A 17,632-nucleotide genomic window follows, 5' to 3' on the forward strand; every position below is an offset into this window, starting at 1 on the left:
GCTTGCCAACACACTATGGCTCCCAGTCCAGCAATGCTTTGACTTTAAAATTCTCTTCCTTGTGCTCAAATGGCCTTGCCCTTTCCTCTCAAACCTTCAATTCCTTTGCCTCAGCATTGCCAGCTGTACATTCAGCCATCTAAGTCCCAAGCTCAGGAATTCTCTCCCTAAAACCTCTTTGCTTTTCTGTGACTCAAGAGTGTTGGGTCTTAAGCAATCTCTAGTGTGGGGTCATCTGTCCTGAACTGGTGTCAATATTTGCCCAACTACACTCCTTAGGTGCCTTACTACATTAAGGAGGTGCTATATACTGCAAGCTGCTGTTGACATCAGTCAGGCTAGAATTAAGGAACTTAAAGTGCAATCTCAGCAGTAGTTTCACAATCAGAAACTGGAGTCTTGTCAATAGTCAATGACCAACACGCACTAAATTTTATCAGTTCAATAGAGCTGCCAGATAAGGTGCTAATTCCCAGTTGGTTTGCATGCACTCCCTTCAAATATCCACAGAAGAATCCAAATCACATAAATAAAATTTGAATAGCAACAAGCTTATACAGTTGCATATTTATTTTTATTTGGACAAGTACAGAACAACTTGTATCACAACAGCTTTTTATGACATGATCAACAACAGGCACTCAAGAGTGCTCACAGATATGTACATATAAAAAAAGGTGCAGCATTCAGCCGATCATGATAAAAAGTTAAAATACCTGAATTTTCAGACTTAAAGCTTGTGTGCTAATCCAATTCAAACATACTCCGCAGGACATGACCAGCATGAAATAGACATAAGTACAAAGCAGAATTCTGCATAACACAGAAATATGCTGTACTTTAAAATCATTTAACTACTTTGTAGTGTTAGTGCTGAGCCCGAGCCCCTAAGAGAGTTCCCACTGCACACATTTAAACTCACACAGAAATCTGACCATTTATCACACTTTGCAGCATGTCAGATTAGATTATCTGCTATAGGCAACACCTAATTTTCTGAAGTGTCCAAAATCCACATATGGAATGGATCATCTCATTTTATTCTTGGTGGTGAGAAGGTTGCTGGGGGAGAAGTGGGGGGTTGCTGGGGGAGGGAGGAGAGAGAGGTGGGGGTGATGATGGAGGTGGGGAAAGGAGTCAGTGGGTTTAAATAAGATGGCGTGGAGCTAATCAGGTGAACACTCCCTATTGTGTCACAGATAGAGAACTATTGCCTGGAATGAGATCTGTTTTTCCAAAGAGAATTCAAACTAAAACATGGCAAGACCCAGAAAGCAGAAACAAAACAATAAGCAGGTTAATCAACATGAGGATCAAGAAGAGTGTGGGTAGGCCGGATGGAAAGAACATTTATACGTGGAAGTTGAACATCTTTCAAAGAATAAGGAAGACCATAGCTAATCCATCATTTGTCTTTATATTCAACCTCCAAACACAAATACACTAGTGCCAGAACTGGAGATTGGACTCTGAAGACTTACGACTATCGGCTGATCTGGAACACAGCAATGTAAAATCACAACCACTTATCACAATACACTGAGGTCAGAACTGTAATGCCAGTTGGCAGGGGGGGTGCAAAAAAACCATGGCAATTCTTAAGGTAGACATCAGAGAACCCATTACATGATAGCTCATGAAGTGGCCACTCCATAAGTTGAACTCAACTCCCATTTCAAGGAGCACATTATAATAAAACCCACTGCCTCATTTGCCAAAAATCATTCTTCAGAAACTTGTTTAACCAATGGTCTCATATCCTGGACTGATGAGAATCTTTCATCTCATTCACATCTTGTAGCCAGGAAAACCTTTCAATGAATATGGTAGTTTCATTATGTTAAATTTAGAACAGACCTGAAACTTTGAAGACTTGCAATAATGGAAGACAGGTGCTATGGATGCTAGTTACTGGAAGCCATTCATTGCAGGTTTTGAAACTGAGCTGACATTGACCATGGACCAAAGAATCAAATCAACTGAGGCAGACCTCATAGGCTGCCACTAAGGCACAAAGACCATCAGTTTGAACAAGATGGTGGGATTGTTAACTCAGAAGAATGGGGTTTTATAAATGATAGATAGTCAAGTGATCAAAATGACCCTTTAGGGCAAAGATCTTTGAGGGACATTGTTCCATGGTGATTTTCCTTCTGTGTCTCTCCTTCCCAATCAAGATGGTGGATAATCTTGTTTATATGTAGAGTGAATGAGAAATAAAAGGTGCCTCGTGATTTATAAGGGGAGTCAGGCATGTAAATTTAGATAGATGTAACACCTGATTTGCACACCAAATAGTGCAAAATTCCATTCATCTGAATTTAGTCAGATCCATCTCAGTCTGAGGTATAAATTCTAGATTAATTTGGCAGGGTCCGCACATCTATACTAACAGCTACCACTACCCCTTGCACGGCAGGTTATTACTTCTCTGCAGTAATGAGGAATTTGTGAAAAAAAAATGTACTCAAAAGAGAGTATTTTGTATGAATGTATGTATTTTGTGTCTTGTTTCTTCTACATTTCGGTCAATTCCTGTGCAATATGCAAGGTAGTTAGAACAAAATCCCCTAGAAAAGGATGAATGAGTTGGTTAAAGAGGGGAGTCGAAGCACAACAGTGGCAGCCATTTCATGTCTGTAAGGTTGAAATTTGCTGTAATATGAATGGACAAATTTCAAGGGCACAAAGCAACTCCACTGTCCATGTTCAAACTAAATGAGGTATAACTAATCCATTTAGGTAAAAAAAAACCTTTACATATCTAGCACAGTTGAAAATAACTTTTCAGAATCAGTACATGAAACTTCTTGTACAGTATTAAGAAATACACATTAACTTGACATTCTTATTCTTTGCAAATGCTTATAGACAAGAATTGTCAGTAACATTCGTATAACTTTTTCTGGAAGGAATGATTAGGTTTGAAATGGATAATCCCTCCTCCATTAAGGCGGCTCCAGGTGTTCAAGTTTGTTACTTTAAGAATACAGGAGATTAAGGCTTCGGTGGTAAAATCCTCTGAGAATTTTCAGTGGTCAAAATATGAAAAACAAGAGTCACGGCCACACGACTAGTAATAGTCTAAGTGAATCTCAGTGTAATCAAGGGCCACTAGGCAGGTCACCACAAAACATAAAACCCCATCATTCAGTGTAGAGAACAGACATCTCGCCGTATTCTGGAGCACTCACCCAGTACATTCCAGCTGATACACATATTTAAAGCACTCATCAGTGACTCAGTTTGATCAGTCCAATGGTGCAAAAAACATTCACCCATTTTAATAAGTGGAAGAAGCAGTACTCATGGCATCATCACCAAGTTTTGTGCTGCTGGGGTATATGCTGGCAAAATATCGGACATCCCGGTCTCGATCAGCCTGCAGTGCCACAGCGATTTGCTCTATGGCTTCCTGGTGAGAACTGCCTGAGTTCACAAAGTATTCTGCAAGAAAATAAGGAGATGAACTGGTTTAGTAGGATAACCTTCATTTTCCCTCCTAATTCTCTTTTCCCCAATCCCCAAGCATTATTTCTCAGTTAAGAGCTGCAAACTGAAACAAGATGCACTATGATCACTGACATGCCAGTCTTTGGAAAATGTTCTTTTAAAAAAATAAAATAGTCAGCTTTTTAAAATTTAGGAGAACACAAAACACTTACAAAATATATCTATTCATAGTTGTCATTCGTTGCTGTGAATGAGATATGCATGAATATGAAGTATTAGCAATCTATATTCTGGTTTCCTTTAGATTAACATTGTTGTTCCATCTGAAGCTCAATGTTGACAGAGATCAATTTATTTATATGAATTATTTTTTGGAAGTGGAAGAGGAGACAACAATTTTTGACCAAATCAGAAAATCATAGAATGGTTCCAGCACAGGAGACCACCTGGCCAGTCACTGTTTCATGCTGGTTCCCTGCAAGAGTAACTCACCTGGTCCCATTCCCCCGTCTTTCTCCATAGTCCTATAAATTCTCTTTCAAGGCCTTGATTGAATCTGCCTCCATCACATTCTCAGGCAGTGCACTCTAGGTCCTAACCACTCACTATGTACAAATACTTCCATGTCACCATTGCACTTTTTGCCAATCACCTTCAATTGATGTCCTCTGGTGCTGGATCCTTCCGCTAACGGGAACAGTTTCTCCCTATTTACTCTGTCCAGATCCTCATGATTTTGAATACATCTGACAAATCTCCTTTTCTCCAAGGAGAGTAGTCCCAGCTTCTCCAACCTATCCATGCAACTTAAGTTTCTCTTCCCTGGAACCACTCATGAATCTGCGTCCCCTCTAAAAGCCTTCATGTCCTTTCTAATGCGTAGTGCCCAGAACTGGACACAATGCTCCAGTTGAGGCCAAGCCAGTGTTTTATATAGGTGCACCATAACTTCCTTGCTTTTGTACTCTTATGCCCCTACTTATAAAGCCCAGGACCCAGTATGTTTTATTAACTGCTTTCTCAACCTGACTTGCCACCTTCAATGATTCGAGCACATATAAACAACCCTCCCTGGTCCCTCTGCTCTTGCACCCCCTTTAGAACTGTACCCTTTAGTTTATTTTGTCTCTCCTCATTCTTCATACCAAAATTACTTCATATTTCTTTGCATAAAATTTCGACTGCCAGTTGTCCGTCCGCCCATTTAACTATCCCATCTATGGTCTGTTGAAGCCCATCCTCACAGTTCACAATGCTTGCATGTTTGGTGTCATCTCCAAATTTTGAAATTTGAAATTGTGCCCTGTACCCAAGTCATGTATCAAGAGAAGTAGGGGTCCCAACGCCAGCCCTGGGGGAACCCCATTATATAATTTCCTCCAGTCTGTAAACCAACCATCACTCAGTCAATTTTGGATCCAAGCTGCTACTGTCCTTTTATTACACGGGCTCTAATTATCCTCACAAACCTATTATGTGGCACTTTATCAAATGTCTTTTGGAAGTCCATGTGCACCACATCAATAGCAATACCCTCATCAACCATTTGTTACCTCACAAAAAGACTCAAACAAATTAGTTAAAGACAAATTTCCCTTAACAAATCTGTGCTGGATTTCCTTTATCCACACTTATCCAAGTGATTGTTAATGCTATTCTGAATTATAGTTTCTAAAAGCTTTCCCACCATTGAGGTCAAAGTGACTGGCCTGTAGTTGCTGGACTTATCTTTACACCCTTTTTTGAACAAGGATGTAACATTTGTAATTCTCCAGTTCTCTGGCACCACTCCTGTAAGGAGGATTGAAACATTATGACCCACGTCTCTACAATTTCCTCCATACTTCCCTCAGTATCCTTGGATGCATCTCATCCAGTCCTGGGGACATATCAACTTTAAGTTATCTGATACCACCTCTATCAATTTTGAGTCCATGCAACGTCTCAACTACTTCCTCGTTCACTATGACTTTGGCAGCATCTTATTTGGTAATGATAGATGCAAAGTAATCATTTAGGACCTGAGCCCTGCCCCCTCCTCCATTTGCAAATCCCCTTTACGGTCACTAATCAGTCCCATTCCCCCCTTTATTATTTATATGCCTTCAGAAGACTTTTGGGTTCCATTTTATGTTAGCTGCCAGTCTCTTCTCATACTCTCCCTTTGCTTCTCTTAATTGCTTTTTCAATTCTCCACTGGACCTTCTATATTCAACCTGGTTCTCAACTGTATTCCCTATCTTGACATCTGTCAAAAGCACACTATTTCTGCTTCATCTCTTTTGAGATTCAGGGAGCTCTGGATTTGTTTGCCCTCCTTTCCCCCCATGACTGTACCCAAACCATCTCTTCTTGAAGGATAGCCCATTGTTCTATTACAGTTTTGTCTGCCAACCTTTGATTTCAATTTGCTTGTGCCAGATCCATTCTCACTCAATTGAAATTTGTCCTCTCCCAATTAATTTTCACTCTGGATTGCTCCTTGTCCTTTTCCAAGCTAAACATTATGATGCTATGATCACTATTCCCTAATGTTCCCCTATACTTGATTCACTATATTCCTCCTAACCAGATCCCAGCAATGTCTCCTTTCTCATTGGACTGGAAACATACCAATGTAGAAGATTCTGAATACACTCTAGATATTCTTTCCCCTCTTTGTCCTTTACACTATTACTATCCCATTCCCCCATTATAACTATTCTATAATTTTTGCACCTCTAATTTCCTTGTAAATTTGTTCCCCTATATCTTTCCCGCTATTTGGTGACCTACAGAATATACTCAATAATGCAATAATGACTATCATTTCTTAGCTCTAGCCAAATAGATTCTGTCCTTGACTCCTCTATGACATCCTCCTCTCCAGCACTGTAATGTTATCCTTAATAAATACTGCTATCCTTCTTCCTTTCTTTCCTTCCCCATCTTTCCTGACACCCTATATCCAGGAATATTTAGTACCCGGCCCAGTTCTTTTTTTGGGTCAGGTCTTCAATATCACCACAACATACTACAGCTCGCCAACCTTACCCACCACATATGTACCAGTACACTTAATTTAGACCTTATTACATTCCCTCTTACTCTGACCCCACTAATACCCTAGTATTTTCCACTCCACTGTTATCTGTCTAACCCAATTCTCTGTGCACCTTATTTTCCCTCGGAGACCAAAAGCTAGGAGAAATGGTTACTCTCATTCACAGTCATCATAGAACCATCGAAATGTTACAGTGCAGAAAAAGAGGCCATTCAGCCCATCGTGTCTACGCTGGCCAAAAAGAGAAAAAAGCCAGCTGCTCATTTTAATCCCACTTTCTAGCACCTGGTCTATAGTCTTGCAGGTTACAGCATTTCAGATGCAGATCCAGCTACCTTTTAAATGAGTTGAGCGTTTCAGCCTCAACCAACCTCATCAGCATGCAAAAAACAAATTTATCCCTCTACAAGATGCTAAAGTAAATCTCAAGCGCTTCTACTAGTAACTCAAGTTCTACAAATAAAAATTTCCATTTAAAAATAAATGCAAGTTTCTGAGAATACCTTGCGACAGGCATAGAAATGGACAGAAAAAGACCTCACCTTTTTCCAATAGGGTTTGTCTCAAAGTTTTTGCCAGTAACACTCTGACGTTTGGAACAGGATCGGATGCTAACTGTAGTAAATGTGGCATCAAGTGCTCAGTAAACTGTTCTATAGGGATATAATCATCTTCAATTACAGCCTGCATTTTAAAAAAGATAAGTAGAAAAATATAACCTTCAATGTGCAATTCAGTATGTTTATATGTAGAAAACAAAACTGACATTAATAGCCAAAACATTACCAGTCCTAAAGGAAATAGCACAATTATAATTTTACAACAGCACTTGGAGATATTCACTCCTCTGATTAGGTGTGTTGCATGCATGTACCTCAGAAATGGCATGGTCAGGTTTCAGTGGCTGGGAGATTTCAGAGAATCTTTAAAGTGACACTCTGCACACGCTTGTGACCAATGATATGTAAGCCTGCAATCCTAACTGGATAGCAGTAAGAGTTTGCACTGACATGATGAGCTTCTACACTCTGAAATACTATGACTACAAGGACAAAATCTCAATTGTATATTTAGACTGTAATTATAAACAGTTGTGTGCAGACTGTACTACAAACAGACAAGAGAAATAGCAAACTATTATTGTGATGATGAGGTTGTCTATAATGTTATTGGAAATTATTTTTTTATAAATAGAGTTTAGTGGTGTCTACATGTGTCTTTTAATTGGATTAAAGCTAGTTCGTTTGGGTGCTTTGATGTATAGTAGTTTTGAGATGTTAATTGGGTGAACAGTTAGGAGAACAGTAAGGTAAAGTGTTCATTTGCATTTGTTGAATAAACTATTCAAGACTGTGGGTATAATCTTGCACTTATCTAGAGGAAGCCAAACAATGTGTTTATTTTTTCAGCTTACTAATAAAATTGGTGCTATGAAAGGGGTTTTATTGTTAGAAGAGCTAAAGTTCAAAAGACCTAGTGATACAATGGAAAATTTACATTCAAAGGGAAAGATAGGTATATAAAGAATAAAGTTTGTGTGCGTCTAAGGTAGACCAACCAGCCTGTACACCTCCAACCAACTTGCAAAGCGACCTCATTTGGAATTCGTAAGGTTAAATGTGCTTTGCCTGGTGTCTATTTAAAGTCTATGGGTTTCTGTTGCCTTAATGGAGATTTACCTGGGGGTGATTAATTTGGGGATTTGTTAAAAAGTTATTATAGTAGTAATTTGTAACCATGTGTTTAATTTGTTGTTAAATTAATAAATGTTTATTTTAGTTTTATATAAAAACCATGAGACTTGGTGGTCTTATTCCTACTGAATTCAAAGTCTGCATCTCGAAATTACAAATAGCAAAAATAGATTATGAAAATTGTTTCAAGCTTTCCTCTGGGATTTGAACAACTCAGCCTTTACTATCGGCTGTGTCATAATATTAGGGTGAGGCTCAGTTTATCGTAATACTACTAGGTAGGTTGCTTCTGGACTCTCTTTACCTGGCAGACAAAGACAAAGGCTTGACGACCTGACCATTTCACACAATGGCAGAACTTATCCACAAGTTCATGAATAAGGTCCACAGCTAATGCAGGAGTTGAAGTAGCATAGAATTTTCTAATCATCTCACCAACCTGCAAAAAACACAGGAATCATCAATCATTAGTGTCACTTCTCTTGCAAGAAGCAAACAGTAGCTCATAAAGCATATGTTTTCTACGACTACAGCCTTCACACACTAAATCAAGTGGTGGCCGAGGCTTAGGGGTGGGGAGTGGGGAGGGGAAGGAGGGTGAGGATGTGCATATTTATCGCAGAGATGAGGTTTTCATTTCTCAGTACAAGATTTTGCTTTTATTAGGAGTCTAAAAAGCCATCGAGTCATACACTGTTTAACTAGCATTAAGTACGATTAGTACACTTGAGATGTAGGTAGTCTTCACGCTTTAAAGCCTTACAATTGTACAACTAATGTAATCATTTCACAGCCAGGGATATTGCCTTTTTTTGCTCTAGCCCTCCCTTTCATTTTTGCCTCTCAAGCTAGTCTCAGTTGCCAGGAATTCCCTCAGAGTCAGAGCATGAGTTCAAATTCTGGATCAGGAATCAAACACACAATCTAGACTGACACTTCAGTGCAGTACTGATGGAATAGAGCATTTTAAGTTGTGCAAAATTTCAGATGAGATGTTAAACTAACTGAGCTACAATTGAAGCTGTTCTGGTGGACATAAAGATTTCACTGCACTATTCAAAACAGGCGCAGGGAATTCTTTTGGTATTATTTTTACTTCAACCAAAACTATTCCGGTCAGTCATCTTTACTGTTTGTGAGTTCTAGCTGTGTGCAAATTGTGGCTGGGGGTTTTGGGATGTCCACATAAGTGGCTTAACTCCAAAAGTGATTAACTTCAAGGGAAGCACACTGGGAAATCTTGATGCCATGATAAGGCAATATACAAAGGCAAGCCCATTCTTTTGCCCCATACAGCAATGTGATTCCATTGGTGCTGACTGCTTTACAGCTTCAATCAGGTGGCTACATTTTTTGTGAGAATTTAAACAGGAAGCGCTCCAATCTGCCTGGGAGAACCACCACTGCTGGGTCACATTCAGTCTGTGGCTGTTTGGACATGAGCCCCCTCCAATATGAATCACTACACTCAGCAAAGATCAGGATTTATTAAACCTGGTGCCTTCCTAGCTTGTGTCCACGCTAGAAAATGTATTTGCCCACTGTATTGCCAAGCAGATCCTCCATTAGCATTTGTAAAACTTACCAGTCGGTAGGCAATCCATCGGACCGAAGAAACCTTATCGGCACAGAGGCTGAGTGATATGGGTCGTAGGTAGTCATATACGTCTTTGGGATTGTACAGTTCCAGCAGCAAAATCAGCTGCCTAAAATGAAAAAAAATTGGAAACAGTCAAAAGCTACACTAGTTACACAAAACAAATTCAACTGTAAGCGGGGGGCAGGGTTAATAGAGCAAAAGGAAGCAAGAAGAAAATTAATGTCAACAGTAAAACAAGAACAAATAAGAATGAATGGCACAAAGGGGCATGAGAGAGACAAAGAACAAGAAAAAGACATAAGGGCAGAGAAAGAAATAAAGAATATAATTATGTATTGTTTTAGTCCACATTCATTCTTCAACGTGATCTATTTTAAAATAGTTTTCCTTCTACCACATCCTCTGTCTGGAGAAATTTCTCCTAACCTCTCTTCTCACTAATTGACCAGGAGATTCATGAAGAACAAATGGATTGTTTTACCCACAACAGATTCACCTCTCGCTAGGGGAAAAAAAAAATCACAGCCATCACCTCGGACTGATGTGAACAAAGTGAGAAACTCCCTTAGTGCTATTATTCAAGGGTGGAGCATCTTGAACTCTGATTTGATTCTATAAAGTTAATAAAATATCAATGTAAGTTGTGATACCAAAGATTTATTTTGAATGGAATGACTCCTAGTGATATGTACTTGGCCTGCATGGGGGAAGCTGATTAAACACATTATAATTTGACAGATAATGTAAGATGATGTAAAGAGTGCAAGGGCAGCTGGACATGCTCTGCTTCAGCTGGACCAAGGTTTGAAGCTAAATATTCTCTGCTATAAAATGTAGGACAGCAATTTTTAAAAAAAAGGTACATTAATGAAACTATCGCTACAGAAGGGAAAGTTTAAAATGATATGGATGTTCAGTCTGTCTGGGTCAAATTAATAAATAATAAAAAGATAAACCATATTTGGGAGTATATTATCAGAAGGAACCTGCATTCAGATAATACCTTATCATACTATCTGGATAGCCTAAAGCGCTTCACAATTAATTTTTAAAAAAAACTGTAGTCACTGCCTTTACATCAGCAAATGCAGCAGCATAAAGAGGGGGAGGCAATGGTGTGGTGGTATTATCTACTAGTAACCCAGAGACCAAGGGTAATTGCTCTGGGACCCGGGTTTGAACCCCCGCCACAGAATTTGAATTCAATAAAAATCTGGAATTAAAAGTCTAATAATGACCATGAAACCATTGTCGAATGTTGCAAAAATCCATCTGGTTCACTAATATCCTTTAGGGAAGGAAATCTGCCATCCTTACCTGGTCTGGCCTACATGTGATTCCAGGCCCACATTGCTGGGCTGCACCAGCAATATGGTTGACTCCTAAATCCCCTCTGAACAAGGGCAATTAGGGATGGGCAATAAATGCTGGCCTAGCCAGTGACACCCACATCCCATGAGCGAATAAAAAAAAGACTTGACAAACAGTAAAAGATTGGTCAGATGACTTTTAGTGTTGATGATTCAGGGTTAAATGATGGGTCAGACCCTAGGAAGCTTTCCTACCTATCAGTGGATAGCGCTGTGGAATTCTTTGCACCCATGGGAACAGCCGGAAGGAGCCTTTCATTAATGTCTTAAGGGTTAGAATATGTGGAGAGATTACATACATACCATAGAAGGTTAAGGTGAGTTTTGGCTGAGGATTTTAGGATTCTGAAAGGAACTGATAGGGTAGATATATTAAGTCTTTTCATTGGTGAAGGAGTCGAGGACATGGGGATATAACCTTAATCAATCAATGCTAGGTCATTCAGGAGGGAAGATAGGGAACACTATTTCATGCAAAAGGTGCTAGAAGTGTGGAACACTCTCCCACAAAAAGCAGTAGATGCTAGATCAATTGATTTTAAGTTGGAGATTGATACATTTTTGCACGTTTAGGTTTAAAAGGATATGGAGCCAAGGAAGGCAGTTGTAGTTAGGATACAGATCAGCCATGAACTTATTAAATGGCGGAACAGGTATGAGGAGCTAAATGGCCCAGCTCCTGTTCCTGTGTTCAAAAGTATTCTATGCTCTAGTGTCCTCCGTATGCAGAAATTTCTCCTAACCCCTCTCCTTACTAATTTGAGACCCACATGGACAATGACAGGAAGGAAGAGACCTAATGGTCCATCAAACCCTTCCCATATAATTGTGATGTCTAGTGCATCACAACATATACATCTATTCCATTCAGAAACAAGTAGGCGCCTGAGGGGGGCAAAATGCCACATTAAAAACCCAGGCCAATTTGGACAAAATAAACCGAAAAACTCAACTCTCTGAAAATTATCACCAAAGTGACTCCCTGAAAAAGGAAATTACCGCTCTGTATTTAAATAGTTGTTTGGTAGTACAGAATTTGAGTTTTGCTGAAAGAGACATATCTAAGCTTTTCGTCCTGCACTCATCAGGACACACACAAGAATACCGCTACATGGGAGAAAACAATTTATACTGTATGTGAAGAGGGTGCTGGTGGAAAAGTGCCCTCAGATTACCCTGGAAGGGCAAGGTATTGCAAAAATTTGAGCAACAGGTGCAGCTAGCTGTTTCACACTGTACTATGCAGTAGCAACACGAATGGTGTTCGCCACTAACAGATGCCGCTGTCAAGCCAAAAAGTCATTCTGCCTATCACACACATGAGTAATGTGGTATATGAATTTCAGTGCCAGTGTGACGCTAGGTATGTAGGCCGTACATCCCAAAGACTGGCAGGTTGTATCAAACAGCATGTCGCAGCCGTTGTTCGCAATGGGCAGAGTACAGACCGTACCCAACCAGCCCATGCTTGCAAAACTCAAAAGTGTTCAACATTAGATGTGATTCAGTGATCGGACAACATTTGCTAAATAATCCTCAGTGTGCTAAAATTATGCTGATGACCAATTTAAGATTGTCAGTGCGGCTCGCAATGTGGCACATCTGCGTGCAATGGAAGCTACATATATTAATACACAGGACCCTGTTCTTTGCAGACAGAAAGAACATGTACACACATTTCACCTGTTTCAGCCAAACAAAATAAGTGACAGCCATTTGCTGATTCATTCCTCAATGTAATGCCTTGACCAATCAGGGTCAAGCTGCCTGGTTTAAATTTCAAACAACGCTTAGCAGTTAACTGTCAGTCACCATCAGTGGTAACACCGCTTGCCAACCAATCAGCATTCTTTTCACATACAGTATAAATTGTTGTTTTCTCCCTTATATTGATATTCTTGAGTGTCCTGATGAGTGCAAGACAAAAAGCTTAGACATGTCTTTTTCATCAATACTTTCTGTATTTATTTAATTAAAATCTTTCATAATGTTAAAAACTTCAAATCTTATCCTAGGGTCCTCTGTGCCATTACAAATTATCCCAGTGCCTTAACCCTCAATTATAGTTCGCAATCATCACAATATCATGGTCAATCTAAGTCACTGCTCTCCAGAGGTTAAATATTCTGTGGCCTTAATAATAGTTGGTTCAAGTGCATTACTTCATTTGTGCATTTTATGCTGGTTGCCTTTTTAATGTCTTCAGGGAATTTTCTATTTGAACCCTTGAGTCTCTTGGTTCACCCACACTCTAGGTGCCTTCTCATTAGACATATACTCCCATTTTTTTGCTTTTCCTGTCAAAATGTATTACCTCACATTTATCAACATTAAAATGTAACTTCCACATTCCATTTAATTCTGCTAACTTCTCTATATTTTCTTGAGGTCCTCTACAAGCTTCTATGCTGTTTACCAGACCCCTAATTTCATGTTATCAGTTGTGTTCTGTCAGTCAAACAACTCTCCATCCCTAATACTATATACACCTTAATTTTTCCTACACCTTTCACAGCATATCACCTTCTAAAAATCCATATGGAGTACATCTACTGCATTTCTTTTAATAATCTAGTTACTTGTTCAAAATCCATTAAATTGCCAAGAGACTTGCTTTTAACAAGTCCTTGATTAGCACTTGTATTTGATCTTATTTTGTAATCTTACATTATGGAGAATTAAGCAACAACTGATGCTTGACTATTAGACTCACTTATCTAATTATCCAGTTTATCCTCCTGGATTTGAACATGGGTGGAACATAAATGAGATGAAACTCTGGATTCCATGAGTTAGGGGCCCCAGTAAACTAGACTAGATCAGCAGAGTTGGCAGAAAAAAATGAACGCAGTGTAAACTAATACATTGAAAGGAAAGTGAAACGCAGCATACCTGAAAAAGCAATAATGAGGAAGCAATCTAGTGGTGCAGATATTTTGATTTTTAAAAAAAATGGAAAAAGCCGTAGGTAAAAAAAAACCAAATGCAATTCTCTGACTGGCAACACTGAAGACAAAAGCAAGGAAATTATCTTGAAATGATTGCATATTTGATGATACCACAGTTGGTGTATTGCATGCAGCCCCGGGAATATCATAGTAAGAAAACTAAAGCCGTAGAAAGGGTATAGTGAAGATTCAGTAGAATTGTATAGATTTGACAAGTTATAATTATGAAAAGAGACTTAAAAATAGCTTTGCCACCACCACCACCACCATTCCCCTCCCCCCTCCAACAATAACTGAAGCAGAAAAAGCTAAGGGCAATCCAATAATGTTTCAAAATGGTGAAAGATTTGGCAAGAGTAAATAGTGAAAGACTGTTTTCCATCAGTTGGCAATAAGAGGGTATAACCTTGAGATTCTCAGTACAGTGGCAGAATGAAGGAGAAGTTAGAATTTATTTGAGAGTTTTATTAGAACATTGAACGCTTCACCACAGGAGGCTATCAAGAAAAGAATTCCTTGACAAGGGAACTATATAAATGTGAAAAAGACAATTTTAAAAGGTTTCAGAAAAAAAGGCAGGGAAATTGGATTAATAGCAATTGCCCTTAATGAAGAACTAGCACCAGCACGATTGGCCAAAGTCCTTCGGATTATGATTTATGCTACAGCTGTAAATTTATAGCCAACGTACACTCCAAATCACTGTTACTTTGTTAATTACTTGTTAATTAATACACTGTGTTAATTTTTTTAAAACTTTGTCTGCTTATGTCCTGTCCTCCACACAAAATCAGGCTCATGTAAACAGTCTGCTTATTCCAGATTTAACTTGGAGAACCATCAGTCCGTAATTCGGACAGGTACTGTATCACCCAGAGTTTGCTCGCACTGCACACTCTGGGAAACAGCTCACATCATTCAGACCATGGCTGATTAGAATTCTGAATCAGTATCCAATTACAAATTCTCAAGCTGAAAAACACGGGTTGGAGCATAAATAGAAATAGTCATGGACCGAGGAGAATTGGATTAACATCACTACCTGATCAAAAAAAAAAGAAAGCAGAGTTCCTTCAAATTTCTATAAGGGTCAAGCAATTAAGTTGCTACTTTAACTGAGCAGCAAGGGACAATAAGGCTGTAAGTCTGTTCAGAGATAAATTCTAGAATAACTTGCTACATGGGAAAGCTTTTGATATTTTAAAAATTAATCCACTCAAGCTAACAAAAAATAAAATATAGGTCTTGAACAAAGCTACTGAATGTTCAAATATTTGCTGGTTCAAGCACATACTCAGAAAGCTCAGCTCTGAAGCGCCAATTCCTGCTGTTATCTGTTACCATAAATTCTTGGAGCTGAGAAAGGTACTCCCTTCTCTTTTCTGCTTGGAGCAACTGTGGAACAAAAAAAACATGATCTGAAGGCAAACATACTTGAAAAAGGACGATCTAAATTGAATGTGAGCATACAGGGACATTTAAAAAACAAGGCAATTGGCACATATTTGACAAGTGCAAAGCATATGAAGCGGTAATATTCAAGTTTTCAGAATTAACTTTCAGATCAGAATTTAATATGTCAGGTATCAATATTCACAACCACATCTGTGTCCTGGTTCAAAAGCGTTACAGTTTCTCAGCTGACTTCTCCTATTTTCTGTTCTTACTAATATACACTTAAATATTTAGTGAGCTTTGTGCAATCACTGAACTGGAGTGGAACACTTTTTCACCTTGGTGACCCAGTATCCATGGTAAACATTTCCAGGTCAGGTACAGGCACAAATGTGGAATAAAACTCCATCTAAGATACTCTAGTATGGCTTTGGCCCAAGGTCAGACAGGAAAACAGACTGTACTTCAGCCATTTCAAGTTTTTCCACATTCTTCACTTCTGTCCTTGTGGCTTCATGGTAGGTAACACTATTTTATCACCACTCACTGTTTACATCTGTGCAATATAAACAGGATTGGCTAGACAGCGATCAGGAGCAGGAACTGTGGTTGATACCCCCTTCTTTAAACAGACTGCTCGTGTTATCCCCACTGCCAGCTCAGATCAAGGTCACTAATTCAGTAGACCAAGGTTCAAACCTGAAACCTTCCTGGTGTTTATTATGCAACCACCTACTTGTTAAATTCACTGAAGGATCCCTACCATAAAGATGAGACTTCCATCCCAGCCTTAGAGTCTGCTTCTGAATCAAAGCCCCAGGAGTATAAGGACAGAGTGCAAAAATCTTGCACCATCCAGTCACTTTGTAGTCAGAGTTAACCAATTAGTCACTCCAATTTAGAAATTACCTTCAAGAAGTCATACAAGTGCTTCAGGACTCCTATCCGTACTTCATCAAGATCCTTCAAAAAACCATTAAAAACAGGAACTAGATCTGCTGCAGTCAGCTGGTCTCCGAGAATGACTGCCAGCTCATGAATGGAAAATGCAAGAGTCCTTCGAACCTTCCACTGAAAAAAAAGTAAAGCAGGAACATTTAATGCAAATTAAGCAGAATAACAGTACTAAATGTTGACTTATGCACTTGAACTCACTGCCCAATTCTTTCTGATGCTAATCATGCTGGTGCATGTGGGGAGCTGAACTATGAATGAGGAAGCTGTTACTCAATACAAGTTTCTCTTTCTCAATGTTCATTTCTCGAGGGCAATTAGGAACATGCAACGAAATGCTGGCCTTGCCAGCGATGCTCACGTCCCATTAAAGAATAAAAAGACATTTCCATCCGCACGCAAGGCGAAAAGTCTTTCTGCTTTTGGCTTCCATCAAAAAGAGATTAATTTGAATGTTTAAAAAGTAAATCCTTACACTGTATATGCTTAAGTCAATGCTAAAGTTGGAATAATTAATCCAATGAACTTTGTTTAGATTCCCCATGAAGGATAGTGAAAGAGGTCGAAACTCTTTTTTTAATTTCCTAACTTGGTATTAGAATCAAGTATTTATTCCCTAGCTTAGTATTAACATAAAATATTTCATATTACATATCACTACAGCTAGCTATATACAAAAGTCCACTTTTAAACTGCCCTAATGGAATACTTGAGCTGAAATTCAAAACTGCACTGTTGGACACTCCTGAATTTCTCCACACTTGAATGTAGTTTTTACTGCAGCAGTTCAAGGCGGCAGCTCACCACCACCTTCACGTGGGCAATTAGGGGATAGGCAATAAATGCTGGCCTAGTCAGCGACGCCCACATCCCGTAAGTGAATTAAAAAAAACTTTCCAATTTAGTGCTAACAGTTTGGGTTCAAGGTTCAGATAAACTAGATAAACAATTAAGCCAGCAGAGAGAGTGACTTCAGCTTACCAATTTGACCTTATATTCAAACCAAGGTGTCTAACTCACTGCGCCACCCAACCCAATATTAAATCTTTTCTTTAATGTTACAACAGATTAAAGTGAAAAAAAGACCCCAGTTTCAGTTTAAATTTAAAAACTTCATAACCATACAGCTATTATTGAACATCATTTCCAATTAAATTATATGACTGAATACACTT

The 17,632-nt window shown here is 39.0% G+C and overlaps 1 protein-coding gene across 6 annotated transcripts in view; it reads right to left on the reverse strand.

Annotated features, from left to right (window-relative positions):
* Positions 1-532: 532 nt before the first annotated feature.
* Positions 533-17,632, reverse strand: part of LOC144679977 (serine/threonine-protein phosphatase 4 regulatory subunit 1-like) — a 72,971-nt gene continuing 55,871 nt past the window's right edge. For 5 of the 6 annotated variants that reach the window (XM_078541006.1, XM_078541009.1, XM_078541007.1 and 2 more), the window contains 6 exons: positions 16,413-16,574; positions 15,403-15,503; positions 9,776-9,896; positions 8,495-8,629; positions 7,039-7,180; positions 533-3,447 (listed from right to left, as the gene is read on the reverse strand). In XM_078541006.1, coding sequence (XP_078397132.1) covers positions 3,284-3,447; positions 7,039-7,180; positions 8,495-8,629; positions 9,776-9,896; positions 15,403-15,503; positions 16,413-16,574 — 825 coding nt within the window. In that variant the 3' untranslated portion in view covers positions 533-3,283. The remainder of the gene's footprint in view (positions 3,448-7,038; positions 7,181-8,494; positions 8,630-9,775; positions 9,897-15,402; positions 15,504-16,412; positions 16,575-17,632) is intronic. The other variant, XR_013576466.1, reaches the window with a different exon arrangement.

The sequence above is a fragment of the Cetorhinus maximus genome, chromosome 4 (assembly GCF_964194155.1).
Source record: "Cetorhinus maximus chromosome 4, sCetMax3.hap1.1, whole genome shotgun sequence".
In the NCBI taxonomy this organism is placed as follows: Eukaryota; Metazoa; Chordata; class Chondrichthyes; order Lamniformes; family Cetorhinidae; genus Cetorhinus; species Cetorhinus maximus.